At 30.9% G+C, this 12340-nt stretch overlaps 1 protein-coding gene across 1 annotated transcript; it reads right to left on the bottom strand.

The window, feature by feature from the left end:
• Positions 1-8464: 8464 nt before the first annotated feature.
• LOC114733200 (calmodulin-like protein 11) lies at positions 8465-10859 on the bottom strand. The gene is made up of 4 exons (XM_028920614.1): positions 10681-10859; positions 10381-10538; positions 10207-10287; positions 8465-8826 (listed from the first exon to the last, which is right to left on the bottom strand). Exons 1-4 carry the CDS (start codon positions 10754-10756, stop codon positions 8689-8691), a joined length of 453 nt encoding a protein of 150 aa, XP_028776447.1. The 5' UTR covers positions 10757-10859; the 3' UTR covers positions 8465-8688.
• Positions 10860-12340: the final 1481 nt, after the last annotated feature.

Here is a 12340-nt window from a genome sequence, read left to right as displayed (position 1 = left end):
AATACATTAATATAAGAATATGAACATTATAAATTATATAACTTTATAATTTAATTGAGATACATTTATAGATCGAAAAATGTTTAACTTTCAGCCACCTACATCGCAAAAGTAAATTTAACAAATAAATGAGGTTAAATATTTAAATTTGCAATGTGGTAATCAATTTAATAGTACAATATAAAATATTAAATAAATGTGTTAAAATTATTTTAATTTTGAATAAAAAAATATATCATGCATATATAATTAAATGATAATTATTAAGTATACCGTGGGTTAAGAAAGTACATTCTGAACAAAATAATACTAGGTGGATTCATGTTCGTCTGATGGATGATACAGCCACAAGCGCTTCATGAGCCCCTTTTGAGTTATACTACGGACCAATCATGTATTATTATTATTATTATTATTATTTGACTCACAGTAACCCTGATTGGAAGCAGTCTTTTCAGCATATATTTTTTTGGAAAAATGACAGTAAAATACCATATGAATTTCAAACGGATAAATAAGGCACCTGAATAAGTAAAATGGCAAAGAATGCATCAGGTACCAATCTGGAATTTTGATTTTTGGCCTAAAGACCGAATTGCCCTTATTATGTTTGAAAACTAAGGAGATAGAGAAAGATAGAAACCGCCTCCTCTTGACAAAAACAATCCCCCCACGCGGCGAAAGAGAAACTGCCCCAACTTGGCGAAACCAATCCACCTACTCGGTGAAATAATCCCTCCTCCTCAGTGAAACCGAATCCCCCTACTCGACAAAACTGAACCCTCCCACTCGACGAAACTAAATCCAAGCTCCTCCAGTCACCGAAAAAGGTTCTCCAATTTGCAAGGGGATTTGTATGTAAGAGGATTTGCAAACTATTTTCAGGAAAATGTAAAGCTGCTTGATTTTCAAGTATTGTTAAATCATTTGCCCAAAATGTTACTACACATATAATGAGATTTATAACTCGCGAAGTGAATTTGACCACTTCTTCGAGGGGTTTGACAACCTGTTTTGAGGGGCAGGGCAACTTTTCTCTACAAAAATATAATTCTATGCTGAATTTGACAAAACACATAGTGGGATTTACAACTTTCACAGTGAGTGTTACTACATTTTCAATGGGATTTGTAACCTTTTGTGAGGGGCTGACCAATGTTTCTGTCAAAAACAAAACAATTTCACGCTGAATTTTACAAAATACATAGTGGGAATAACAACTTTCACAATGAGATTTACTACTTCTTCAATGGGTTTTGCACCTTTTGTGAGGGGGTGGGCAACTTTTCTGTCAAAAACAAAACAATTCCACGCTGAATTTTACAAAACACATAGTGGGAAGAACAACTTTCACAGTGAGATTTACTACTTTTTCAATGGGTTTTGCAACCTTTTGTGAGGGGCTGGGCAACGTTTCTGTAAAAAACAAAACAATTCCACATTGAATTTTACAAAATACATATTGGGAATAACAACTTTCACAGTGATATTTACTATTTCTTCAATGGGCTTTACAACCTTTTGTGAGGGGTGGGGTAAATTCTCTATAAAAAACAATACAATTTCACGCTGAATTTTACAAAACACATAGTGGTATTTACAACTTTCATAGTGAGAGTTACTACTTTGTGTACTGTAATGCACCATTCACGAAACAATATTTGCCAAAAACCAGCAGTCATATAACAGTAGATACATTACATATATTCAAATGACTGTACCTGAAGTACATCAAAGTAAACATTGAACCATTAACTTTCATACTAACTACATGTGTAATGGAATGTACTATTCACGTAACAGTATTTACCAAAAACCAGTAGCCATATGACAGCAGATACATTACATATATTCAAATGACTGCACTCTACTCCTGCGACGGTTACCAATTTCACTCGACAACACTTTACTCCTGCGAACGGCGGCAATGTGATTTTGGAGAACCTTTTTCCGTGACTGGAGGAGCTTGGATTTAGTTTCGCTGAGTGGAAGGATTGATTTCTCCGAGTTGGGGGATTCGGTTTCACTAGCTGAGTGAGGGATTGGTTTCGCCAAGTGGGGGGATTCGTTTTCGCCAGTGGGGGGATTGCTTTCGCCGGGAGGAGGCGATTTCTCCCTTTCTCCATCTCCTCAGTTTTCAAACATAATAAGGGCAATTCGGTCATTAGGCCAAAAATCAAAATTCCAGATTGGTACCCGATGCCTTATTTGTCATTTTGCTTATTCAGGTGCCTTATTTGTCTTTTTGAAATTCACATGATATTTTACTGTCATTTCCCCTATTTTTTTTATTAACATTATTAATATACCTCATTCTGTTTCAAGAGATGGGGATAAGGTACCTTCTATCTAAATAATTAACATAAAATCTAGAGTATGAGATTCTCCAAAAAAAAAAAAAAGGGACAAATATGTTTTCTCAAATACACTTTTCAAGCAAATTTGCTCTTCACCGTAAAAAACCCACTAGAATGATTCTTACCCTATGCTTGGTGCAGCAGCATGAGGCCTCTCCTTTTCTTTTTCATCCATTTCCCTAATCCTAAACCTTTTCATTTGATCTGTGACTGAAAAAATACAAATGCTTATGACACTTATACCTTCACATCACACACTATAAAAACCCTCTCCCTTCCCCCCCGCCTTCTCTCTGCTCTTTTTTCCTTTTTTCGGTCTTCTCTTGTTGACCTTCAGGTTCACAGTATATTTTTTTCCTAACTTGTTATAATTTTTTAAAATTTAATAAAAAAATAAGATAAATAAATAATAAAAATTAATTTGAAACTTTTCATTTCACTTTTTTAATTTTAAAATCAAACTCATTAAAAAATTTTCTTCTCCTTCCCTCTACTTCCATCATACCAAACGGATTCTTACTGTTCATAAGCAAAAGTGAGGTTCAACTTTTAGAAGTATTAAACTACTTTTGTTGTCTTGCATGACACCAAATTCTTACAGACACAGATTATCTATTATATGATTGAAGTGAAGAATTGAAGGATATAAATTAAAGGAGAATCTAATAATGCAACTTAAAGGAGAATCTAACAGAAACTAGTAATTAATAAGGCTCTTTTTGCTGCAAACGGGGATTACAAGATTTTAGAGATAAAGCAGCCAACCACAACTACAAGAGGTGGGAAAGAGGGTTGAGTGACAAATACGATTATCTTCCTCTCACTTGCGCATTTGTCTTCAAGGGAAAAAAAAAAAAATAATAAAATGCTCATTAAATACTCCCTCCGTTCTTTATTATAAGAGCATTTGAATGCCTTATATGCATGTTCCATATATAAGAGACACTTACAAGTTGTTTCTACTTTTTTGTGTTGATTTACTATTTTACCCATATTTATTATCTCTAACTCACACTCTCTCTCCCTCCACTTCTCTTTCTTTTTTAATAATTTAATTGTTCTTTCTCATGCTCTCTCCTTATTAATGAGGGCATTTTTGGAAAAAAATTATACTTTTTACACATTAATTGTTCTTAACTAATTTTAACTGTTTTTTTGATCAACGTACTTCGGTTATTTGTCTCTTATATAAGGAACGGAGGGAGTAATATATTATGTATGATAACGTTGAAATCGAATCGAACTATGCTTCACTCAGCCACCCACCAAAAGATTAAAAAAAACAGTGACCCAAAGAGAATTAAATAATTTCCTTTTATGAAAAAATAAGGATCGAGCAATTTCCAAAAACAAGAAATAAACTAAATATACTGGCACTGGGTCACTGTGGAATTTCAGTTGGGAGCTCTAATAATGGTATTCTCTTGTCCTAAATATGCGGCACTTTCTAAAATAAAATCTTAGTCGATAATATAAGTCAATTACTGGATTGTATTGATGATTTTTTATTTAAATGTTATCTCTGTTACAATTTATAAGGATGAGACTTGAAATCTAATGCCACCTTTGATCATAAATATAATGTCTATTTTACAGTGAAAATTTATACTGCAAATTAGATTTTGTATTCTGCACATAAGAAGTATCTTTATACTCTTAGGTACATGCAAAGTTGAAAAAAATATTTATTTTTGGATAAGTTAATGAGTAATTAAATTATATTTGTTTCATGATCAAAAGCCAACTTTGTTCAGATAGAGCTTTATTTTTACTATATCTCCAATCCTAAATATAACACCTGAATTCACTTTTTATCAAAGATGCATAAATTTTTCCCAAAACCTCTGTACATACTAAGAAAATTTTCTATTAAAGGGGTAATTTTCAATGCAAAATAATTAAAAGAGGTATTTTAAGATAATTAATACACATTTATTGTAAATAACTAACTTAAGTTAACCACACTAAATTCTTACAAATTAATTAATCTAGACTCTATATTAGAATTAAAAGTATTTTTTGAGTGGTGGAGACCGGAGATGTATATTTGCTTCAATGATGATTCATATTCTTGGCCATGTGCTTGGAAGACGCTGAGGAGTTTGACCAAGTGCCATTATTATTGTCGTCTGATGTAATATTTTATTGGTTAGGATTTAATTTAGAGAATGAATTGTGACCTATATTTTAAAATTAACGTTACACGTAAATGATGTACAAAAAAAAATTATAAACGAATATTTGACTGAAATAATTATTTTACATATTTGTGTGTCAATACATACTGTATCATTCAGCAGATGATAAAAAATATTATTGTATAATAACTAAAAAATTTAACATTTTAAAAAATTGATATTAATTTATAGAGATATCAAGATAACACCCAGGATAAATAAGCGATATGGCCCCAGAAAAAAAAATCCTAAACGAAGGATACTTTTTATTGCTTTTGTGTGATAAAACCTTTCATCCTTTAATATGCTTTTCGCCTTTCACCCGCCAAGAGAACACATAATCTCAACGTGTTCCCGCTATCAGTTTCACTCCTCATTAAACACACCATCATCACACCCTACCATCCACATTTTCGAATTTGCCCACGTAATTTCCAGACCTTTTTGCTTGTTTGTAGATATAATATATTAATTTTTTAAAGAAAGTAAATTTAAGATTCTAAAGTAGTTTTAGAATAACCTGGAGTAAGTTTTTTTCAAACAATGTTTAGGTCAAATTTTTTATATTTATTATGTTAATTTCTCTAATTACACATGGTTATTGTTTTATTTTAACACATTATCATTAAATATAAATTCATATAAAAAAAACTTTGGGGATAGCGAGAGATTATCTGTATCTAATTCTCATAAAAAAATATAAAGTATAATTAAAATAAGAGATATATATTTTTTAATAACCTAATAAAAAGAAACCAACACGTAATTCTTATCCCCCTTGCTCCTCTCCCACCTGCACCGCCTCTTCTTTGACTTTTGTCAGTAATAGCTTTTCGACGCGTGGCATCTGAGTCCCTTCGTTCTTTTCCAGTGGGAAAGAAGAGAGCCCTCCAAATCCCCAGATTGGTTGTCCACATGTTGCCTCCTCAGCTTTCCAAATCAACAAATGGGCCCCTTAGCTTATGTCTTTTATTTTTATTAATATCTCAATCTAAAATAGTTATAATACCCAAACACATAATTCTAAAATAATTTTAATTAGTTTATTAATAGATATTTATGTTTATGATCTCACGTAGTCTTATTGAACGTTTCCGAGTAACTCTTTGATAATTATTCGTGAGCTAGGAAATAACAAGTAATTCTAAAAATTATTCCATATGCATGCGAATTATGTTTGCGAAATATTTAAATTAGATGAAAGAGGCCATATGCAAAAGAGGGACGCGGCTTCTCTTCCTTTCCCTTGATTGATTAGTCTGGAAGGAGAAGTTGGGCTCAGTTAATCAGGCCCAAGTTAAATTGGACTTATTTCCAATACATGTTTAGAAGGTGGCAGTTCAACTTCGAAACTATGGAGGCCCATCAAAGGGAAAGGCGCCCATCACATGAAAATGAAGTAGGCCCAACACATATGTTACTGGGCCAAGAGTGTGAATGTGATTATATCAGTCTCCAAAGTAGTTATATTGTCTCAAATAAGATTACTTCTTTTTTTTTTTTTTCGGTTTTCCACCCGGTTCACCAGAGCTTTGCCTTGACTACTTCCCGATCAGACCTGCGTCGTGCACCTGGGTATGGTGGGTGAGTCTCCCAATGTGGGTTTTCTGCATTCATGAGGAATCGAACTCGAGACCTCACTTAAGCGGAACCGAGTCGCTTATCACTCGGACCAACCCCCGTTGGTAAATAAGATTACTTCTTATTAGAGAATATTTATGCGTCACAAAAAAAAGTAGTCATGTTGTCAAAATCAGACACTCCTTTTGAACATGAAATCGGAGACTGAAATATGACGAGAATAAAGATATATCATGGTCCCAAAAAAGAAAAGAAAATAAAGATACTCCTCCGGTCCTTAATATAGGACCCTTTTGACTATTTTGATTAAATTAAGGATGGTAGTTAAGTTAGGTAATAAATATAGATATCCCAAAATACCCTCGGTTTACACTTCTAAAAAGAAACTGACATTTGAAAAAAATTATTCTGGTTAACTCGCCTCCTCCGGTACCAACGTCGTCCAAGTTCTCCTGGCTCACGCACCGTCCGGTACCAACGTAGTTACGTTTTCTGTTTGATTGGGTAAAATATAAATAGAAGATTATATTTTCTAGGCACAAAGAAAATAGATAGTATGATTATTATTATGCTATTCCTCGGAGGTAAAAAAATCCAATTACCTTGAATGGGTATTTGTATGAAAATATTTTTTTTAAATGTTTAAATTATTTTATTAAAATATAAAATGGTAGAATTGATGTTTGTGTGGAATCAATAAGTAATAAGTATTCATTCACTTTATAAAATATATAGGTGTATTATTAATGAATAATGAGTATTATTGTGGTATTTAATTATCTAATAGGGGTAATTTAGGAAAGAATGAAAAAATATGAGAAAGGGGTTCTATATTTAGGACCAAGATCAACCTTCTAATTGGGTCCTATATTAAGGACCGGAGGAGTATATACTTAATTCATACGAAATATTGCCTTCCACTCAGCGTGTAAGAATGCATATTTAATTAAATAATTTATTCACAGGTTTTTTTTTTTTTATAGACAGGTGTTACATATGCATAAAGTACATGGTTGTTAATAAACAAACAAATAAATAAATCGTACGAGAGGTTCAAAAAGAAAGAGTCAGAGGATTGCAAAACAGTCAAGAAAATGACAGACTCATTGAAATTTGACATTTCTGATGTAAGAAAGCCAAGAGGTGGCAGACAAATTTTCCATGTTAATTATTCAACATTGTCATATTATGAAAATTAATAAAGCACTGGATCGGGACAAAATAGTGTTTGTTTTTTTTTTGCCAACTACTACCTCCGGTCCTAATTATAAGGGCCAGTTGACTAATTTGAGGAGATTAAGGAAGTAAGTTGAGTTAGTTATTTGTCCTAAATATGTGTTGTCTTTCCTAAAATATCCTTGCTAATCAAGTGTATTGACTAGAACTATAATTGTTAGAAGGACTATCTTGGAAAAAATTGAGTAAATATGAAAGATAAAATGGATTGAGGTCTTATTTTGGATCAAAATAAAAGTCAAACAGGGTCTTATATTAAGGACCGGAGGTAGTATTAATTATTGAGTTTGAACATTAGGCATTCTTAACTGCAAAAATAGAGGACATTATGTATTACTACTCCTCCGGTCCTTATTATAAGACCCAATTTAACTTTTTATTTGGTCCTAATTATAAGACCCCAATCCATTTTATCTCTTATATTTATGCATTTTTTCCAAGATAATCCTTCTAATAATGATAGTTTTAGTCAATATACTTAATTAGCAAGGATATTTTAGGAATGACAACACTTATTTATTATAAATAACCAACTTAACTTACTTCCTTAATCTCCTCAAATAAGTCAATTGGGTCTTATAATTAGGACCGGAGGAGTATTATGTTGTCAATTATTTTGCCATATAATATTTATATTGTTGAATTTTTGTACTTATGCTCAAAGTCAAATCAAAATGGATTTTTCCTATCAAAACCGACGGAATTGATTTAGTCGTTTCAAAATGATAATAGTAATAAAAATGTTTTAGGTAAAAAATAACGTGATATGGTCGAAATTTTTTAATAGCATTTGAATTTTAGCTACAACGTGATTAAAGTCTAATGAGATTATTAAGAAAATATAAATATGCACAATGACAAAAATTATAAACCAGAACTTGAATAGGCCCTTCATTTTACAGATTTTTTTTTTGCCTCAAGATTTTACATAATTTATTTGATTGATCTAGTTTGGATTTAGTCCAAACCTATAATCAAACTAAACACAGAAAAAAAAAATCCCTATTTCTTATCATTCTCTTATTATGTACTATAATGAACTGAGAATAAAAGTCACAAATTAAATAAATGAAAAAAATGTACAGGATAGAGATAAACATGAGATTCAATTTGTTATAAAAAGAATAAGATCTAATTAATTAATAACTTGGAAGTTGAACAGTCAAATGATGATTTTGAAGTGACAACTAAATGCTGGGTCATTCACATAAGGGCTACGAGTAATAAAAATACAACAACAAAAAGGGGAAATTAAAAAAACAATAATAATTAATACATTTTAAAGGGAAATGATGAAGCATAATTGAATAATAAGAAATATAATTTAGGAAATAAATTCAACCAATGGTGGTCATCATCTTGGCAAATTCATCGAAATTAACTTGGCCATCACCATCTAAATCAGCCTCTTTTATCATTTGATCCACTTCCTCGTCTGTTAATTTCTCTCCTAAGTTTATCATTACATGCCTCAGCTGCACCGAAAAAAAAGGACACAACTTATAAATTTTAGATATATATATATATCATATTTTCAAAAAAAATGAGTTTAACAGATATTTTAATTAATTTATACTACTTTTTAATTAACACAGTTTTTTAAAATTTCATTAAAAGCATAAAAAATTTGACTGGGTTACAACTGAATTCATGGAATTTAATTCATCAAGCTAGACTAATCCTTCCGCCAAGTAAGTTATAAAATGTAAAGACTAATGGATTAAATATTTGAAACATAAAAAAATAAAAATTATACATAAGTTTGGTAAAACTTAAAATATCATGCAATTAATATTTCTCTTCTGCTATGAGCTGTACAAGTTTTGAAGTAATATAAACTTACCATATCAATATGAACTTCATTCTATTTGTGAATATAAAAATATGAGAAAAAAAATTATATGAAAACGTGCCATTTGTAAGATTGATCTCTGAATCTCCCTAAAATTTAAGAGACACGCCTGGCCTGAATAAAAATTCTGATAAAGATCTGTAATTATCTGTGGGGAGAGAGGGGGAGAGAGAGAGAGAGGAGTCAGATTCTCTTGAGCTCTCAAATGTCAAACCTCAGAATTTTCTATTGATTTTTCTTTTTTGCCAACCAGACTTTTCTATTTAAAGAGCTAATATTCATTGCATGCGGAAACGTACAAAGTACTGTCCTAGATGCGCATATAAATTATTGACCATCCCCACCCTTACTATGTGAAAAATACTATATGAGGATTCAGACTATACATATATGGTGAAGATTGCTTTGCGAATATACATATATATATATATATATATAATTGAAAAAGGTAAAAATTTCAAAACCCAGAAAAAATAAATGAAGATATTATCATAACAACATAGTTTTGAGAACCCCACATAACCCATTTTGTTATATATTCTCTAATTTGCTCCAGAGAGGAAAAGAAAATTCATGCCATAACTTGCAAGAAAAGATCAGTAACAGAGAAGATGAAACAGGGCTCTCTGGCTCTGAGTTGTAGTAAACACAAATAATAAGAAATTACTCTTCTAGTCTTATTTATAGAATTAGAGAAAAAATATTCTCTTTGTTTATTTAAAATCACTTTATTAAATTTTTACTATAAATATACTATATTGTCTTTTATTTATTATAGTAAGTAGTTTTTTTAAACATATATATACTAAATAAAAATAAAATTAAAAAGTTATTATATTTTAATAGAGAGTTAATACAGTATTTTTTTAGTTAAAACATATTAAAAGTACTTTATAAATAGAAAATAAGTAAAATATAAAAGAAAATCTGTTAACAAGTAGACATTAAAGAAATGAAATTATGCCCAAAAAATAAAAATAAATAAGAAATAAATATTACATACCTCACTCGCTGAGATATAGCCATTTTGATCTTTGTCAAACACCTTGAACGCCTCCTTCAGTTCCTCTTCCGCATCAGTTTCCTATACATATAAATATAGAGTCCTCTTTTAGTTTAAATTTCTATTTTTTCCATCAGTCAGAAAAACGTGTTGTTTGAGTCTTAAATATATTACCTTCATCTTCTTGGCCATGAGGTTCAAGAACTCTGCGAATTCTATGGTTCCGTTGCCGTCTGCATCCACCTCGCTGATCATATCTTGAAGCTCTTCCTCCGTCGGATTCTGATCCAACGACCGAATCACCGTCGCCAGTTCTTCCACAGTAATACAACCTGTTCACAGATTCCAAACATTATTTTGGTGTCAGAAATCTCAGAAGAAAATGATACAGAGAACAACAAAAACAGAGACTTCGTCTCAGAGAAAAGGGGGCAAAAAAAAAGGAAGCTCTGTTTCAATCTTCCTTTCTCTTACCATCTCCATCTTTATCAAACAAGCAAAACGCTTCTTTGAACTCGACAATCTGTTCTTCACTCAGCATTTCTGCCATTATGCCCTCAATTATTCCTCCTTCAAACTTCAACCAACACTACTGTTACAGATAGAGAGAGACAGAGAGACAGAGAGATAGAGATAGAGAGAGAAAGAGGAGTGTGTTGAGTCTAGCTCAATCTTAGCTGGGCTATATGTAGAACTTCAAAGCGGGTCTGTGTTGTGAATTTTTATTTAATAAAAAGAATTAATGAGTCAAATTAAAAAGACGACTTTTGGTATAATGTTTCTGGCTTTATTATGTGAAAAGAATCGCAGGGAAAGAAGGAGAGAGAAAGAGAGCCTTGAATCTTGATCTCAATCTAATCTCCTAAACACATAAAAGTAATATATATATATATATATATATAGATGGGAAAGAGATTTAAATGTTGAACTGGTCATACCTTAATTTACTAATAATATTTTAAAAAATGAAGGAACACCACTTTTAAATAAAATGTATATAAAAAAGAGAGACAGCTGGGAAGGTTTGGAGTTTAGGAGACAGGGGGCATTTATTTGAGAGGAGAGAGTATGTGGGGAGATGTGAAGTGGAGAGAGCTTATGGTTTTTTAAAAAAGTAATAAAATAAATATTACTATGAGTAAAAAAAATTATTTAAATCTCTAATTTCAATCCCACCAAAAGACCACGCTGTCCTTGCTTGAAGGACAAGGCTAGAGAAGCAGGGTTTAATCCACTTGGTGGACCCTTTTAAAAATTTTACCAATATATATTTTTTGGGTAAAAAAAAAATTTACCAGTATATTTGCATACTGTTTATTACATTAATTTTTGAAATGTATATATTCCCATGGAATATACTCTTCTGGTTTATTTATAAGTCAATTCTAATATATTTTACACAGACTAAAAATTTTTTTTAAATTTTATTAATTCTCATTTAAAACTCAACAATTTTTTAATTTTATCTCTATTTAATATACATTATATGTTATATAAACAAAATCAACACAATAATAAATAAAATATAAAATTGTACATTCATACAAAATTTATCTCATTGCCCTACAAATAAAATTAAAAAAAATCTTATCTCTCTACCTTATAAATAGGGTCAGATAAGCATATTCCAAGAAATGGGGCTGTAAGTTTGCTTTTATTGACAATTATTGGCAAATTCCTTAGTTGATTCATCAAATTTATGATTCTATGTTTTTGGTTTACGATGACATCGATTCGTCCTCAAACATCTACTAACTTTTTGACCAGGATTAAATCTCTACTAACTACTAATTCAGTTTGACCCGTGAATTTACTAATCTAATTTACCATTTCACTATTTCTTACTTACAAATTATTGTCAGCCTGACTTTGAAATGGTTTAACATATAAAATCATGTCAATTCCTTTTTTACGAGGGTTTTATTAATCCAAATTTTGTAATATTTGCTGAATATATAATTATTATTTTTGGATTTCAATTTGTTCAACCTCGAGAGCTTGAAAGGAAAATGGCACATAAAAAGCAAGAAATGACTAATTTTAAAATCCATAACTAATTCTATATGTTTCTTACAATTAAAAATAGAAAAACTTGAAATGTCTATTTTGCAATGCAAAAAAAAAAATCACCTAA

The sequence above is a fragment of the Neltuma alba genome, unplaced genomic scaffold (genome assembly GCF_004799145.2).
Source record: "Neltuma alba isolate B1F8T4 unplaced genomic scaffold, ASM479914v2 tig00012983_pilon, whole genome shotgun sequence".
Classification (NCBI taxonomy): Eukaryota; Viridiplantae; Streptophyta; class Magnoliopsida; order Fabales; family Fabaceae; genus Neltuma; species Neltuma alba.
The sequence above is the reverse complement of the archived record's forward strand: the minus strand, read 5'-3'. Positions and strand labels throughout refer to the sequence as shown.

What these genes read in the sequence shown, in the direction of transcription:
- LOC114733200 (XM_028920614.1), bottom strand. Translation starts at nt 10,756, where the DNA reads ATGGCAGAAATGCTGAGTGAAGAACAGATTGTCGAGTTCAAAGAAGCG. An exon ending in TCATGGCCAAGAAGATGAAG is followed by an intron (nt 10,288 to 10,380) that starts GTAATATATTTA and finishes TTATATGTATAG; the next exon opens with GAAACTGATGCGGAAGAGGA. An exon ending in GCTATATCTCAGCGAGTGAG is followed by an intron (nt 8,827 to 10,206) that starts GTATGTAATATT and finishes TTTTCGGTGCAG; the next exon opens with CTGAGGCATGTAATGATAAA.